Genomic DNA, 16,968 nt, shown 5'->3' with positions numbered 1-16,968 from the left:
CTCCCTGCTCAGTCCCCGCTTCACACCTGCGGCTAGCCAGAAGTCCTGTTTATGGCAGAAACTTTATTGTAAACACTGAGGCCCTCTCCCAGGCAGCCCAGATGAACATAGGATGATGCTGTCCTGGGGTAAGCCAGTCTTCGTGGCAGATAGGTCAGGCGTCTTCTAGCACTGGACCCCAGGCTCTGAGGCCAGCTCACTGAGCCTGCGCTCCTCCTGGAGGCGGATGAGGGCATCTCGCTGGTTCACCACATCCAGTAGCTTCCTCAGGACCTGGTCCTCAGCCTGCCGATCGGCAGCTGTCTTTAGGGTTTCTGGAGGGAGGAGATGAAACTTAGAGGACAGAGGATGCGGCAGAGAGGCACAAGAGGCACAGGCCTGGCCTGTGTGACTTCTACAGCCCCTGCTGTTTCCCTCCCTGTGAGATTGGCTTATCAACACTAAAGGTTTTCTAGTATTGTTTAGCTGCAACATCATTCTTAAAGGAAATCTGGTGTAAAAGCTCAGTTGTGCGCTCTGACTGAAGGTGCAGAGTAGGGGCTTGGAGCCCCATCCTCTGGCGTCCTTCAGTTCAAGAGGCAGTTCAGGAGGCATTTCAGCCTCAGAGGTACTCAGACTGGAGGACTGTTGCTGGGCAGTATCTGCAGTCACGAGGCTTGTGCAAATACCAGCCTCTCCCTACATCCTGCCTACCTTCCCGGTTCATGTAGGTTCGCAGCTCTTGGTCCAGCTGCCACTGTTTCTCCTCCAAGTTCAGCTCCTGCACTCTGGAGGGCAGGAATAGAAAAAGCACAGATGCCTAGGGTGAGCAAAGACCTGGCTGGGGCCTGCCTGACTCAATGCCACTGTCTCCCACCCCCCAGCCCTGACACCCTTTACGTGATCATGAGCTCAGCCTCCTCGGCCACCAGGCTGTTTTTCTTCTGAACGAGCTGTAGCAGCTGTTCCACCCATAATGCCTTTTGCTTTTCGGGAGAACCTGATAAGGAAGAAAGGGGGCCAGTCAGGCCTCCAGCCAGGATCATAGGAGTCATGGCATAAGGAATAGAGCCTGCTGTGAGCCAGACCTAGCAGTTTGGGGGTTGCTGGGGGCAGAACACAGCGCCAGGAGGCAGAGGTCTCTTAGTTTATCCCTCCCCTGTCTTCACTCACTGCTCTGGCTCCTCAAAGCCAGCTCCAGCTCCGTGCCCCTGGCCTCCAGCTCCCTTAGAGCAGCCTCGATCTCATTTAGTCGCCGCTGGATGGCCTGAGGAGTACAAGACGGGGAGCCCAGGAGTCTGGTGATCGCTCAAGAACAGAGTCCCAGAGGAGCTCTGATCCCCAGTCTAAGGATTCTGACCCCCTCAGAACCCCTGGGAACCCTGAGGCCGCACCTGAGCCTTACAGAACCGCTTCATCTCCTCCTCCTTGGCCCGGCGCAGCAGAGTCCGACGCCATGTTGGATAATTGTCCATGGTGCCTGAGTTCTTAGCCAGGTTCCTCAGAAACTGTGACAGAGTCAGGTGGATAGGGGTTGGGGAAGCTCCATTTAAGAAGGACCAGAAAGACCCTAGGCTGGAAGTGGGGTAAGTTCTGATAGAAAAGGTAGAGGCTTAGAGACATGAAAGAGTCAGGCCAGGTGAGAAGGCATTTGGAGACATTTGGGCTCAGAGGAGGCTGGGTGCTGTGAGTTTCTCCTGGGTGAGGGGAGGCGTGTGTTTAGTGGATGTGTGCTGGCTTGGGCAGAATAGGTGGCCAGGTTCCTCCCGCTCACCTGTTCCATGTCTGAGTCCAAAGGCACATCTTCCTCTTCCTCTGTTTCCTCTTCACTGGAGGAGGAACTCTCTTCTTCCCCCTTTTCCATGGCCTCAAGAACTGAGTAGGACGTGGACATGGGCTGGAATCCCCATGACCTCCCTCCCCATGCCCCATATCCCTGTCCAAGAATCCAAAAACCACCCACCCCATCCCCACCCTGAGCCAGCAGCTACCCTGAGGGCTCTGGACTGGCATTCCCCAGCCCTTGAAGCTTGCTTCCAGGGCTTGGCGGGCCAAGGCAGAGCAGCTTCGGGGGGGCTTGGGTGGAGGCTCCATTTCCGGGTCAGGGGTGAGATGAAGGGAGGATAAACGCTGGCGTTCTGGGCTGGAGAGGCGGATCAGTCGACGGGTGGGCTGGCTGGGGCCTGGGACAGGACTGGTCCCTTGGTGGAGGGCCATGGGAGTCGCAGGGTCTGATGGCATGTTATTCTCACTCGGCATGGGAAGGTCCTAGAAAAGCCACCAAATGTTCTGGTCAGTGACCTGCCCAGAGTGGGCCGAGGCTGCCCCTTGAGACAGATGTGGGCCCTGGCATTCATCCGTTTGTGCCATTTGCTGAACAGTATCAGGCAGTGTTCTGGATACTTGAAATACATCAGTAAGTAAAACAGGACAAAGATCTCTGCCATTGTGGAGTTTACACTCTAGTAGAGGACATTCAGTTTTCCCCCATGCACTCTGCTGGGCCGGGGGAGCCCTTTCCTCCTCACCCCGCCACCACACACTTCCACAGCTTTTACCTGACTCTCAGGACCTCTTTCGCTGCCATCTTCTTTGTGGCCTGTCTGAGGCAGATGCTGGAGGCAGTAGAAATATCCTGGGAAGGTGGGAGAGGGAAAGAGGCATCAGATGTAGGCAGACCAAGGATCAGATACTCAGTCTATCAAGGAAGGTGGGGGTGACAAGACTGCATTTGCTGGTGAATTTCTACCAGCCTCCTGGTTTCTCAGAACCCCACATTTGGGGCTTCGGAGGGGACAGAGAAGAATGAGCTTGGGAGAAGAAAGCGTAATTTTCAGCTTGTTTTTCTACCTCATGCCCAGCACCCCAGTTCCTCTCCACTTTCAAGCTCCTGACCCCGACTGGTAGGGCCAAACGCAAAGTCCCTCTGAATGCCTCCCAGGCCCACTCACCATCTCCTGAGTGCTGCTTATAGCCACCTGGCCATAACGTGGCCTCACAGATATGACAGCGGAAGCAGCTCCGGTGGAAGAAACGGCCATCAGCACAGAGGCGTTCCACGATATAGAGCCGTTGCCCACAAATTGCACACAGATCCTCAGCACTGGCCTGCAGTGACCCCCAGATCCCAGGTCAGCTGGAGTCAAAGCCAAGATCTGCCCCTCCCCTGAAACACACCTCCCTGCCCTTCCCAGGCCTTTGCCTGCAGACAGGGCCCCTGTGCTCACGTCCTGCTGCTGGGATGGCGGTGTCATTGGTTCATCAGGCTCTGGGACAGGTGGCTCCTCAGTACTTGGGGTCTCAGCCTCCACCTGAAAAAGTAAGTGCTCAGGCCGAGAGCTAGAGGGACAGGGTCATGTGTGCAGGTGAAAGAACTGGAAGGGAAAAGCGTGAGACTGGATGGGGGGTTGGGTACAGGAGCTTGGGTAGCAAGCAAGACCTGGGAAGGGACTGTCCTTCCTCAGGGAAGGGACTGTCCAGCCCCTGCATGCATTTACCTCCAGGCGAGGCTTCTTGCCACCAGCATCCTCCCCATTTTCCTGCAACAAGTCCTACATTGTAAGCATGGGCTCTGAGCCCCCACTTCTCCTTTCCCCCCATTCTGGATGTCGTCCTCTTCACCTCAGGGACCCCCACAAGAACCCCACTGCACAGCCCAACTCCACCCAAACTCTCCACCTGAGTCCGCGTCCGTTGCAGGGTCCTCTGCAGTTTGCCAAGGAATAGTACAGCGCTGGCAGTGCCTGGGGAGCCTTGGCTGACCGAGCCTGTGAGGAGAGTCGTGGAGATGAGGGGTGATACTATATCCCCGGAAGAGAGAGCTATAAGCCAGCCCAGGGGATAAAGGATACCTCTCCCAGGACGTCCCTGATAGGGCGCTCTCCCTTGCTGTGTTCTGTCCCCCTCTCTCACACACACACCCTTGTCGTCCCACCCTAGTCTCCCAGCTCACCCGGGTTGTGTGGTATGCTCTTGAAGGCACTATGGAAGTGGCTGAGGTAGGCAATGAGGCCCAGTGGGTCACTCCCTGCCACCATCGCCTGTGCAGACAACACTGGTGTGATGCCCAGCTCATGCTCTGCCATCTTCAGCGCCCAAGAAGTAGCTTCCAGAGCGCCCATTCCCTGGAGGTCGGAGGGTTCCCTATGGGGCAGCAGGGAGAAAGTTCAGTGGGAGACCAGAACTTGATCCCACGGAAAGGGGAGACAGCAGCAGGGGAGGAAGAGCGGGAAAGGGAGGCGAGGGCAGGAAGGGTTTTTATTTGCTGCACACCCACCACCACCCACCCAATGCCAACGGCTTCTGGCTTTGGGGGGCCTCCAGCACTCAGAACTCTCCCTATTGAATGCATGCTCATGGGCAGAGGGGCAGGAGTATGATCTCCAGGGAGGTGAAGTGACTAGAGCAGGATTATTAGCAAGCGATGGTGCTGGGATGTAGTGGCCGTGCCACCTCCTACATGGCAATCCCCTGCCATTCCACACTGGAGGGGGAGGCGCAGAGGCATGGGAGAGAGGGAGGGTCCATCAGGGACCCCCAAGCCCAATCCCCGACTCACAGGAGGGCGGGCCGCAGCCGGTGCACCAGGGCGCACAGAGCCAGCCCGTCAGCCCAGGAGGAAGACAGGTCAGTGACGTGGACACCTGGGTACCCAGCCGTCTGCTCCTGGCACCAGCGCAGCAGCTCCTCCTGGGAGCCCGCCGCCCCTAGGAAGAGAAGGTTGCACTTGTATCCAGGGCACCCCAGCCCGCAGAGAGAGCCCAGCTGCTGGCTGCGGGGTCTGCTTGGGAGCCAGAAGCAGGGACCCACCCCGACTGAGCCCCAGCCTAACAATGTGAGCAGCACCTCCTTCATCCCCATTTTCTCACTTGAAAAAAAAATCTTCTGGCGGAATAAAGTGAAATCACTGCTAGCTACAGAAAGGCCAGCGGGCTGTGAACTGAGGGGCAAGGGAAGCCCAGAGGCTAAAAGGAGAGGCAGGTTTGGGGTCTGCCAGATGGGAAGGGGCAGGATAGCTGGGAACAGCGTGGCACGGCTGCCATCCAGTGTTCCAGCTGTGGTTAAAGTGCTGAGTACTCCACACTGGCTGCTAAACGGCTGCTGCCAAGCGCCTGCTGCCCTGTGCTCTCCAGGACGCCCCCCAATCTCCCCCCCCCCCCAACCCAGCAGGGCTCCAGCACCCTGCTCCCTGCCGCCAGCAGCTGCAACTGCTGTCGGTGCTTGCACATCACTGTTCGGTCAGTGTTTTAGACGTGGCCCTGGAGGAGGCCTGCTCACCAGTGGTTGGCTTTCCAGAGTCTGTCTTGTCACTCATCTTCTTTACAGGCTCCTTGGCCTCCACGTCGTACAGGTCTCGTACCTACGGCAGCCCCTTTCAGGTCTCCAGGCGGGCTGACCACACACCCGCTCAGCCCATGGGGGAGGGCAGCCTGGGTGGGGCTCCCCCAGAGGGACAGTGACTGCGTGGACCAGGAGGCAAGGCCTGACCTGGGGTACGACAGCTGCCCTGGGAAGGCTTGGGGTGGAGGGTGATGCCAGGAGTTCTGACCTGGTTGGGGGTCACAGCCCGGAGGTTCAGGTTAGGGTAGCGGGTGGCGGGGTCCAGCCCATACTGCGCCACATTGCGATGCATGTTCTCTGGGGATGTCTGCGACAGGAGCTGGTACAAGCTCTCCCTGGGGGGATGAGGGTGAGGGGCGGGCACGTTAGCGCTCACCCCTCAACAGCCACCGGGCCTTTACCACTCTCCTTTATCCACTCCCCCATCTACTCACCCAGTATCTCCTAACCTACTCCCGAGTCTTGTCCCACATCCAGCCCTGCCCTGCCCTACCCCCCCAACTCAGGTCTCACCGCTCTGCCAACACCTCTAGGGGCCCAGCGCCCTCTGCCCACCGCTTCACCATCCAGGCGGCATCAAAGGCTGCCAGGAAGCCCCGGGCCACTCCAGTGCCCAGGGGCCAGAAGGGCTGCAGGGTCAGAAGAACAAGAAACAGCTCAGTGAGAGTCCAACAGAGGGCCCACCCCAACAGGGTTGCCCAAGCCCACATGCCCCTGGGGCCAGAGCAGGGGGGCCCCCTGACACCACCAAGCCACCCTCAAGCTCCTCTTTACAACAGTAAACCTTTTATTACCCTCCCCTTCCCATGAGGCCGCTTCTTCCCCCAACCAGGGAATCCCCATGCCTCCTTATGCGGAACCCAGAGAGCCACTCCCCAATCAGGGAACACGGAGCCCTCACCTCCACCAGGCAGTCCCCGACCAGCCCCAGCAGCAGGCGGGTGCCGTGCCTCTCCTGCACCCTAGCAGAGCTCTCTGCCCGCATCATGCTTGTGAAGTCAAAGGCAGAGACATCCGGCCGCCCGCGGGCGTCCTGGGCAAACTCCAGCTTCCCAAGCTTGCCATGGGTGGCGAAGTCGGCAGCTGCCCGAGCGAAGCGCTGCAGAGCCTCGGGCACCACGTTGGCACTGCCCAGCAGTCGTTCAGTATCGGGCCAGTCCTGCATGGCCAACAGATCAGAACCATCAGTGTCCCGTTCCCTCAGGTACAGCAGGTCCACATCCTGAGGCCCCAGAAACAGGCTTCCCCAGATTACACAGCAGTTGGAGGCTGAGCTGGGACCAGACTTTGAACATCCTGCCTCCCAGGCCCAGCATCATTACATGTATTCAACTAGTTCATTCAGTAGATACCTTCAGGGTGCTTACTACATAGCAGGCACCATTCTAAGCTCTGGGAATCATCAGCAAGGAAGAGACAGACAACCCTCGTGGAGCTTAGTCCTCATGAAGTGCAGTGCTGTGACTGGTATATGGTGCTGAGCCCAGAACAGGATTCACGTGGCCATGTAAGTCTCAGAGAAGAGCTTATTGAGGTAGAGACAGTGCCACTGCAGACAGGACGGACTCCCTCCACACCCAGGGGAGACCACATCCAGGCCTGGACCCATTCAGTCCCTCCCTGCCTGGGCCTGGGCCCCACCTGACGCAGCACTCCCAGCCGTAGCAGGCACTGCTTCTTGGCTGTCATCACGAAGTAGTGGGTGTCATCCTTGTAGTACACGATATTCTCCAGATCTATGCCTGTGGGGTTAGGGCAGGGCGCACAGGATGTGTCTCCTCTCATTATGTGTCACTTCTCCAAATACCCGAGACATGCCTGACCTCTGAGCTGGGATCACAGCTTAGCCTGCAGTGGGTCCTCCCTGCACAGGGACCCATGAGTTCTGGTGGCACCATGGACCATCCATCTCAGGCCCAGCAGATGGAGGAGCAAAGAGAGAAACTTGGGTGGAGTGGCAGCGGGGAGACGTGTACCACACGGTCACAGGCTTGCAGAGGACAGCCTGGCTTCTCCAAATGAGATGCATTTACTCCAAAGGGCGTGGTAGTGTGAAGCCAAAGAAAACCCAGAACACCTTCTGGAAGTACCGCTTGCACTTTGAATTTATGTCACTTTTATATTAAAGCCTATGTACAGAAGCACAAAACAAAAGCCCATGCATTTGGCAAGAGATTTCTAAGGCTTGTCATGCTGGGTGGCCAAGTGCGGTTATGCCTGCTGACTCCCTGAGGGCTCAGGTTCTTTGCTGCCAGGACCACAAAGATGGACAAGTGTGGGATTCTTTGGACTGCAGACAGGTCTGAGAGGGAGAGTCGGGAGCTAGGCCACAGTCAGACACTTGGAAGGGAAACCCTGTGAAGAAGGGCCCTGACCTGTAGCTTTGAGCAGGCTCTGGAAGAAGCTCTGGTTGTAGATCCTGGCCACACCACTGATCTCGGGCACCTGTGTCTCTTCCACGGTGCGCCCGTTCACAAAGTTAGCCGTGATGCCAATTGCCAGTTTGCCGCGCATTTCTCGCACTGTGAAGCCTAGAGATGGGGACAGGTGGGTAGTGGCCGGAGGATGAGGGGTATAATAGCCTAGAAAGGCCCAGGAGGAGCTCAAGACACTGGCTTCTTCAAGGGAAGGGATCACTCACCTTCAGGGACGAATTTACCTCCAGCCGCAGAGATGAGGACATCAAATTCATACTTGGCCAGTTGGGCTGGGGGGCTGGGCTGGAGCTGGGCGCGCCAACCACTCCCTGAGGCAGAGGATGTGAGTGGCACAAAGATATAGAAAACTGAAGGGGTGTCTATATTCCCAGGACAATCCAATGAAATAAACAAACAAACATTTAAAGGGTTTTGTGGTTTACAAAGCAGTGACACAGTATCAAATGACACCTTCACAACAGCCATGGAAAGCAGGTGAGGAAAGAAACAGTTCACATTTTACAGAAGTCCAAAATGAGGCTCAGAAGGGTTTGCAAAAGGCCAGGCTGTGAGAAAGGGAGACTCAGCTGACTCCCAAACCCACCCTTTTTCTTTTGCAAGGCCAGGGTATCCTTGGTACATGGGGGTTCTCAAGAGCAGAAAAGTACTTACCCTTTTGGGGAGGAGGCTGCAGGCCAGTGAAGGCGATGCCCCAGTGGATTTCCACCCCCAGCAGTAATGCCACTTTCAACAAGAGGAGCTGCAGTTGCCGGATGCCTGGAAGGGAGAGGACATTAGCAACAAGGACCCCAGGATCCTACAGCCTCCCCAAACACCAATGTATACCTGGTCTGGGCTGCAGAAGGTCTTAGAGCTCACTCAGTCCAACTGCCCGTTTTACACGTGAGGGACCTGAGTCCTGAAAGCCATCTGACTGCAGTGAATCTTGACCACCCTGCCTCTGGGCTGGCCCAGCAGCCCCCCACCCCCACCGACTGGCCTGTCTCTAGGCCCAGGCTCATTCGCCCCTCCAGGCCACCACACGGTGCTCACTGATGTGGTCCAGGGAGCCTGTGCAGAAGCGCCCATAGAACTTCTTGGCGCCGAGTGCCCGAAGGTCGTGGATGGTGAAGGGCCAGAGGTGGAGCACGTTGTGGCGAGAGAACTTGGTGCGCTTTTCCACCAGCACCACTCGGGCCCCCAGCATCGCCAGCTCCACAGCAGCCCGCAGACCACATGGTCCCGCACCCACCACCAGGCACTGCGAACACACAATGCAGCACAGGCCTGGCGTGGGCCCCCTCCTCTGACTCCGCCCACTCTCCAAGCCCCACCCCCGGCACCGCCGACGCGACACACCTTAGTGCCCGTGCAGGCCTGGCCCTGCTGGTAGACCGGCTGGCTCGCTCTCTTGTCCAGCTTGGCCCACAGCGACTTGGCACTCCAGTAGTTTAGCTGGGCCTTTATCTTGTGGTACTGGGAGAGCCCCCCACCAGGCTCCAGCCCCAGGGCCCCGCATAGCCCTTGGAAGCTGCTCAACACATCCTGGCACAGCTGGGCCTGCAAGAAGCTCTCAAAGTGGGCATGCGCTGGGTTGGTGGAGGTGGGTGAGGCCATGGAGATCCCTGGGGGGGCGGGGATCCTGAGGAGGGGCAGAGGCGCGTGGTTGCTGCAAAGAAGAAACGAAAAGATTGCAAGAGGCTGGAGAAAGGAGGAAGGAAAAAGGAAGAGAAGAAGAAGGCAGTGTGGTATCCCCAGGGAGCTCCGGGTCCTACCCAGATGGGCTCCTCGCCTCTCTGCCAGCTGCTCCACAGACAGCCGCAATCCGTTCCACTTCAAGTGAAATCTGCCAAGTTTGGAAATGAAAAATCAGCAGTCCTGAGCCCAGGGGGCCTGCAGAAAGCTAGGGAGCCTCCAGCTCAGCCTTCTCAACCAGGCATCTCCAGGCCCTACTCCATCCCTGGGGGACAGGAATTCTTACCCGGCCTTCAGCGAGGCCCTGCAAGCAAGCTGGGGGAATTTCTCAGACATGAAGAAGGCAGGGTGTCAGAGAAATGGGCTTACCTTGCAGTACAGGCAGGGACAGATCTAACATCTGCAACCCCAGCTGCCAGGCACACATCCTGTCCCGTCTCACCCCATGCTTCGCTGTGCCTGGCAGCCCTCAACGGACTCAGTGTGCTGTTGGGTGTGGTGTCTTATGCCAGGGGCAAAGTTTTCCTCCTTAGCACTTGCCATCGCCTCTTGAAGGGGAGGGGAGGTGGTGGTGGTGGTGGTGGTGATGGTTTAGTCGCCAAGTCATGTCCGGGACCCCATGGACAGTGGCCCACCAGGCTCCTCTGTCCATGGGATTCTCCAGGCAGGAACACTGGAGTGGCTTGCCATTTCCTTCTCCAGGGGGATCTTCCCGACCCAGGGATCGAACCTGGGTCTCCTGCATTGTAGTCAGATTCTTTACCAACTGAGCCGCGAGGGAAGCCCCTTCTCTAACTACACAGGATCCACTTTCCCACCACCAAACTACCTTAAAAGACAGCCCCAGGATGTTGCATCTGTCTGGTGACAAACAACTGGGTCTATTTCTGACTCACTGTGGTCAAAATACTTCCCCTGTGACTTACTACTGCTCCAGTGGGCCACAAGACTGTTGGGGGGTTGTGGGGGACCACAGGGCAGCAGGATTCGCTCCGCCCAGCTTTTCTCACTCCCATAGACACCCCACCCCATCCCTGCTCGCTCTTTCAGGAATCTCCCCAGACAAGGCCTCTCTTTGTCCCCTCTCCCTCGCTCGGGCACCCACGCAACTTGAGGGGTGGCAGAGCTTTCTCACGTTGGGACCAGGAGGAATCAGAGGGTACAGGGATGTGGTTGCCCACGGGGGAGTTAAGGACGGTGGTGGCGTAGACGGGGGAAGACCCTTGAGCTGATCCCCCTGACCCCAATCAGTCGCCTCCCCGGTCCCAGCCCGGAGCGCAGGACGCCAGGCCCAGGCAGGAGATTAAAATCACCGCCATAGGTCACCTGGAGAGGTGGACTAAAAGTCTGTAAGACCAAAGGTCTCTCTTGCAAGGTGGAAAGGAGGAAGACTTCAGCGAAGTGGGGAAAGGGGCGACCCAATCTGGAAACACCAGGACAAAGAATGTGCGAGCGGTATGGCGGTCCAGAAGGATGGAGGCAGCTGGACCACTGGCAGCGGGCGGTTGGGAGTACTCAGACTCTGGACCGTAAGTTCGGGAGGGGCTGGGCAGGACGGAGGCGCGGAGAGACGGCGCCTGACGGGCCAGGCGGGATTCACCAGGGCCTCGAGTCACATTTCCCAGGAGGCGCGTCCCTACCCCCACCCCGGGACCCCGCGGGCCGGGAGGCGCACATTTGGCGCAGCTGGACAACTTACCCGGGGGCTTGGGAGCCCGTAGGGGTCTCTTCCTGCCAGGCGGGCGTCCCAGTCCGGGCGGGTTGGAAGGCGGGGACAGAGGAAGGGGGTGGAGGAGGAGGAGGAAGGGGGGTGGAGGAGGCAGAGGAGGCGCGGACCAAAACCAAGGATTGAGGGCTGCGGGCCGGTGCGCCCGGCCGGGGAGCCTAGCTGGGCGTGGGCTTCGGCCAAGCAGGCTCCGCCGGCAGAGACTTTATTGGAGCCTCATTAGCATCTCATTAGCCGGCGTTTCCCAGCTCGGGGCAGTCAAGGGCCCGCCCACAGCTGTAGGGTGGTGCCTGAGGGCGTGGCGCCGCAGACGCAGTGTTCCGGCTACGGGCCGGAGACCCCCGCCCATCCTAGACCGGTCGCTTAAGCCGAGGGTCGGAGGCTCCGGGAGCCCGGCAGTACACTACCGGCCTCCGGCTCCGTTCCGGAGCCTGCGCCTAAAAGCTTGTCCTTCCCAGGCGGGCGAGGCAACCCGCCCTTGCGCAGTACCTACTGAGCTGCCGCCTCCGAGCCCTGGGCGGAGAAGGAGCTCGCACTGAGCAAGAAGTTTGCAGAAGCTGTTGGGTAGCCCCGAAGCATCTGCGTCCTTTTCACCTCTCCTACGAGGAGATTCACGGCCCGGGTACTCCACGATGGATCCAAGCTCGGTGTCCACCTACCCTGCCACCAGTCTGCACCTAGACCCGGGCTGAGGGCATCCGGCACGGACGCAAAGTCCTGGAAACTCGGCAATCTGCAGCTTCCACAGCGGCAGAAGTGAGAGAGCAAGAAGGTCTTGGGGTGGGTCTGGGGGTGTTGGACCACTACTAAGACAGGCGGAAATGAGAAGGATGTAAATGAGAGGCTGGTTCCCCAATATTCAAGAATGCCTGGGAGAAAGGACCCACAGAACTGTTTGGTACCAACTTCCTCATATTCCCAATGAGGAAACAGCTGAATGTGAAGGCACTCTTCTAAGGTCATTCAACTAGTTAATATTAATAAAACGTCAGTTTTCCTTTATTAAACATCTACTATGAATATTAATCTCAATGATCACAAATGTCCCGTTTTACTGAAAAGGAAACTGAGGGTCACCCATGGCAAAGTTACACAGCAGGTGGCAGAGCTGGTATGGGCCCCAGGTCTATCTAACACCACACCAGTGTTGATCTAATGTGACAAGTGAAAGGCTGGCATCCTGAGAGGCTGTTTCTTGTTTAGAGGAAGTGACACCGTTACACTGGAAACACACAAAACAGGAATGAATGGCACTGGAAAGAGCTGGGGACCCTATGGCTCTCCCCTTCTCTTTATTCTCACTTTGCATTGCCCAGAAACCCTCTGAGACCCATTAAGACCTATATACACACTGCTCCCAGCCTGAGATGAGAAGCAGGCAGGGAAGGGGAAATGCCTGCTTTCTGCCGGCAGAGGCAGGGAATTGAGCCAGGTCCAGCTCAGGAAACCAGGGCAGCCTCCCAGCTGGGCCCATCCTAGCTCTTGAGTGTGACTAGTCATTTGGCTTGAAATCAATTTGCCAAATATGAGACACACCCATATTTAAATACATTGTGTCAGAAGGATTCTAAGTCCACTCTGAATGGGTTACCTGTTTTAGAATCATTCCATTTCCCTTTCATGAGTAGATGGTAAATAACCAGCAGCTCTGACTTGGAGGTTAGCAGAGGCCCAGCATGGTCTGGCCCTTGACTCAATGACTTGCATCTCAACCAAATAGGGGTTTGTGGCTCTCCAAATGCAGAAGGTAAAATTTGTCTTTAAAAAAGATCACAGAATAATGACTTCATCAATGCTTAAAAACAACTGCTGACTTTGAGTTTCACTCTATGTTAACTAAAGATACACATCGGAGCAAAGAGCAATGGGGAATGGTTTGTAATCTAGAGGATCTGGCCAGATGACAGCTTTACTTCACATGAACTTAAGTGACCTTGAAAAGTCACCAACCACTATGTTTCAGTCTCAGCTCCAAATGGAGGCACTTTAATTACTGAACCTCTTCAACCCATTTTGATTCTAAAATCCTGTTACTCAATGTTGGTGATTCTAAGAAATGTACAGTCTAGAAGGCCCAAAACAAATTCTATTTTAGACTTTCTTCAAAGACAGTCATGATCCACATTACTGAGTCATGATCCATATTACATGTGTATACAAAACTAAAAATACTGGCACAAACACACTGGCTAATTTATACTGGGTCAAATAAGTGGCTGATACATGAAAAGTCAGTTGGGTTTTTTGTTTGTTATTGGCCACCTGGCACATGGCCTGTGGGATCTTAATTCTCTGACCAGGGATCAAACCCGAGCAGTGCATGTACTGAGTCCTAACCACTAGACTGCCAGGGAATTCCACAAAAAGTCACTTTTAAAAGAATCCCAGGACTTTCCTGGTGGTTCAGTGGTTAAGAATCTAACTCTCCAACTGGCAGATGGTAAAATCTGTCTTTTAAAAAAAGATCACAGAATAATGATCTGACTGCCAATTCAGAGGACATGGTTCCATCCCTGGCCTGGGAAGATCCCACATGCCGTGGGGCAGCTAAGTCTGTGGGCCACCGTGACTGAGCCTGTGCTCTAGAGCCTACAAGCGGCAACTACTGAAGCCTGCGCACCTAGAACCTGTCATCTGCCAACAAGAGAAGTCACCACAATGAGAACCCCCCTACCGCAACTAGAGAGTAGTCCCTGTGTAGCAACAAAGACCCAGTGCAACCAAAAATAAATACACATTTAAAAAAACAATAAAAGAATCCCATTCTAATAATGGTTTTGCAAATGAATCATGCGAGTAGTGGCCTAGGTTAAAAACCTGAGCCATTAAAACTGGGTTCCTTTCCTCTAATTTACACCACGTTGTCTTTCTGCAATGCTATCCTTACCTCACCTCCCATCCTTTCATCTCCTAAACCTGGAGTCAGAAACTGGATCCCTTATACTGCAGGTGATGGTTCTAAGCCATCCTATATACAACTTTACACCTGTAGGTCAGTGTGTTCAAACGCCACACCCACAGTCCTGGGTCAGGAGCCACAGTGCCGTCTAACCAGGCAGACACAGCTCCTAATGTAAAAATAATTACCAGCTGAGTCCAAAGTGTAGCGTGCTGTGGACAGATATGAAAGGTGGCTTGACTGAGATTAAAGGGTCGGAGAGAATTAGAGGGTGAGGAAGTGACACTTGCACTGAATTCTGACAGATGTGCAGACACTGAGACGGAGAGGAGGGGCAGAAACCTTTCAAGCCTGAGAAACTGCCTGCTTCAAAGCCTAAGGCAGGAAGTTGCTGGTTGTGTTTCGGGAACAGCAAGGAAGATAGTGTGGCTGGAAGTGAGAATGGGGAAGGGACCCAAGAGGAAGATGGGCTGGGGATTTTATTCTGAGTGCAGTGGGAAACTGCAGAAGGATTATAAGCAGAGCAGAGGTAATGATCATATTTGCATTAAGAACACAATATTCATGCATTTAGCAAGGCGCTGTGCTTGATGCTCAGGGCAGAGCAGTGAGCCCAGATGGATCACCATTTCCAGCAGAAAAAGGGGTGGGGGAGGGGAAGAAAGGCAGGCGTACAGGCCAGAGGACAAGTTGATGATGCAGCAGTTAGGATGGAAGAAGTGGATGGACTCAAAATACAGTCTGAGGTGAAACTGATATAACTTGATGATGGATTGGGAGTGGAGGGTGAGGAGAGGCCCATCAAGAATGAATCTCAGCTTTCTCTTTTGGCTGGTAAGAGTGAGTGACTTTTGGGTCCCTCATCCTTTCTTACTCTGCCCTGAAACCTCATCCTCTATATGCTGCTTTTTATTCAAATACCTTCCCCAGAAATCAATGATGATTTCATATACTCTGAGATAACACAAAGGACAGAGATTAAAAACACAAATAGGCTCAGGATCTGTTTAAATACTTGCCCATAAATAAATAAATAAATAAATACTTGCCCATATTTTTGTTAAGGGAGTACTTTCATACTTCAGATATTAAGATTATAGGAAAATTTGTCCAGAAGCCACTGAATCATACTAGAATTATCTAAAAGAGGTAGATTTTTTTTTTTAAATGTAGACTTTTTTGTTTATAACTCTAATTTAACCTAAGGAAGCGTCGATTTAACTTTTCATCCAAGGATGAAACAAACAAACTAAAACAAAAGCCAAACTATTCCTTTGGAATATCTTCAAATCCATATTTTAAGTGATCTAATATTATGGATAAGATTTCCCTGGTGGCTTGGATGGTAAAGAATCTGCCTGCAATGCAGGAGACCTGGATTCAATCCCTGGGTCAAGAAGATCCCCTGGAGAAGGGAATGGCAACCCATTCCAGTATTCTCGCCTGGAGAATTCCATGGACAGAGAAGCTTGGCAGGCTATATAGTCCATGGGGTTGCAAAAAGTCAGATAAGACTGAGTGAATAACAATATCATGGATATTAAGAATTCAAAACAAATTAGGACTTCCCTAGTGGTCCAGTGGTTAAGACTCATGCTTCCACCTCAAGGGGTGAGGGTTCAGTCTCTGGCTGGGGAACTAAGATCCTCCATGCCACATGGTGTGGCAAAAAAAAAAAAAAAAAAATTCAAAACAATAAATATATGCTCTGAGACCAAGAAAGTTCCCTGACCTCTGCTCAAATTTTTCCCTTTCTATATGTCACACTGGATATAGTACTATTTTTCACTTATATTATAAAGGAAAAAAAGCTAAGATCTCTTCCTAATGTTATGTAAAGTTCCTACACTTTATGTTGAGAAAGTGATCAAATGAGCTTCAGTATAAAAGCTCTTCTGAAAGTAGTGAAAGAGTTAGTCACTCAGTCATGTCCAACTCTTTGTGATCCCATGAACTGTAGCTTGCCAGGCTCCTCTGTCCATGGAATTCTCCAGGCAAGAATACTAGAGTAGGTAGCCATTCCCTTGTCCAGGAGATCGTCCCCACCCAGGGATTGAACCCAGGTCTCCTGCATTGCAGGCAGATTCTTTATTGTCTGAGCCACCAGTGAAGCCCAAAAGCTCTCCTAGTGTGGTACGTTTCCAGTGAGAATGATGTGTATATATGTTCTAGTCAACTCATGTGTTTGTTGCTTAACTATGTGTAAACAATTTGAAAGCAAGATAAACTATCGCAGTGACATTCCAGCTTCTTTTAGAGGTCATTCCATTATAGCTGCTGTTTACAAAAGGCAAAGGGGATTTTTTTGATCGGGGGAGGGGGGGAGGGCAACTCCTCCATATCTACTCTTTACAAAAGCAGAACAAAGTATTTTCTTTAAATTCTTGAGAACTTAAGCTTATTTTAGTTTGGAAACTAAGGATGAACATTTACCTTAATACTTATTTCACTTTAGTAGTAACTTCTACTCAATTGGCAAATTACGCCAATTAAGCTTTGAAGCTTAACAGTAGTAAAATATTAACATGAGTATTATTAATATGGTAGTTACTGCATTTCTGTAGGAGAGAGACTTTTACTATTATTGTTTTATGTAAAAGGCTTATGATTGTATGCTAAAATTTCATAAACAGATCTTCTAGTCAATAAGGTTCTACTACATGAAGCAGATCATATGTAAAGAGAAACCCAGCTTAATGTTTCAAAAGGCTGATGGTATTAAGCCTATCTGGTAGGAATAGCCAGCCATGTGCCCCAGTTCCAGTTCTGCCACTTACTGTATGACCTTGGGCAATGGGCGTAATCTGTTGGTGCCTCAGTGTTCTCATCTGTAAAATAGGCATAATAATATAGAAATGTCATGATAATTAAGTAAGATTGTGCTTCAAATAAGTTATGGGTGTGTCCCAGAC

The 16,968-nt window shown here is 53.5% G+C and overlaps 1 protein-coding gene across 3 annotated transcripts; it reads right to left on the bottom strand.

Annotated features, from left to right (window-relative positions):
• Positions 1-43: 43 nt before the first annotated feature.
• On the bottom strand, positions 44-11,622 carry MICAL1 (microtubule associated monooxygenase, calponin and LIM domain containing 1). Of its 3 annotated transcripts, none has more exons than XM_043889961.1 (26): positions 11,131-11,622; positions 9,512-9,582; positions 9,096-9,405; positions 8,790-8,997; positions 8,409-8,513; positions 7,961-8,065; positions 7,695-7,850; positions 6,961-7,061; positions 6,221-6,478; positions 5,833-5,948; positions 5,528-5,654; positions 5,257-5,338; positions 4,538-4,685; positions 3,932-4,122; positions 3,658-3,746; positions 3,477-3,518; positions 3,207-3,290; positions 2,931-3,087; positions 2,538-2,614; positions 1,971-2,247; positions 1,754-1,854; positions 1,374-1,487; positions 1,153-1,246; positions 880-979; positions 694-767; positions 44-314 (listed from the first exon to the last, which is right to left on the bottom strand). In XM_043889961.1, the coding sequence occupies exons 3-26, from the start codon at positions 9,351-9,353 to the stop codon at positions 166-168; spliced, it is 3,213 nt and encodes a 1,070-aa protein (XP_043745896.1). In that variant the 5' UTR covers positions 9,354-9,405; positions 9,512-9,582; positions 11,131-11,622; the 3' UTR covers positions 44-165. The 3 variants fall into 3 exon arrangements, 2 of the variants coding, with proteins under 2 accessions (XP_043745896.1, XP_043745897.1); XR_006338348.1 differs by having other exon boundaries at positions 260-314; positions 873-979; XM_043889962.1 differs by lacking the exon at positions 9,512-9,582.
• Positions 11,623-16,968: the final 5,346 nt, after the last annotated feature.

The sequence above is a fragment of the Cervus elaphus genome, chromosome 28 (genome assembly GCF_910594005.1).
Source record: "Cervus elaphus chromosome 28, mCerEla1.1, whole genome shotgun sequence".
In the NCBI taxonomy this organism is placed as follows: domain Eukaryota; kingdom Metazoa; phylum Chordata; class Mammalia; order Artiodactyla; family Cervidae; genus Cervus; species Cervus elaphus.
The sequence above is the reverse complement of the archived record's forward strand: the minus strand, read 5'-3'. Positions and strand labels throughout refer to the sequence as shown.

What these genes read in the sequence shown, in the direction of transcription:
- MICAL1 (XM_043889961.1), bottom strand. Translation starts at nt 9,353, where the DNA reads ATGGCCTCACCCACCTCCACCAACCCAGCGCATGCCCACTTTGAGAGC. An exon ending in GAGCATACCACACAACCCGG is followed by an intron (nt 3,747 to 3,931) that starts GTGAGCTGGGAG and finishes CTCTCCTCACAG; the next exon opens with GCTCGGTCAGCCAAGGCTCC. An exon ending in AGCGGTTCTGTAAGGCTCAG is followed by an intron (nt 1,247 to 1,373) that starts GTGCGGCCTCAG and finishes TGTACTCCTCAG; the next exon opens with GCCATCCAGCGGCGACTAAA.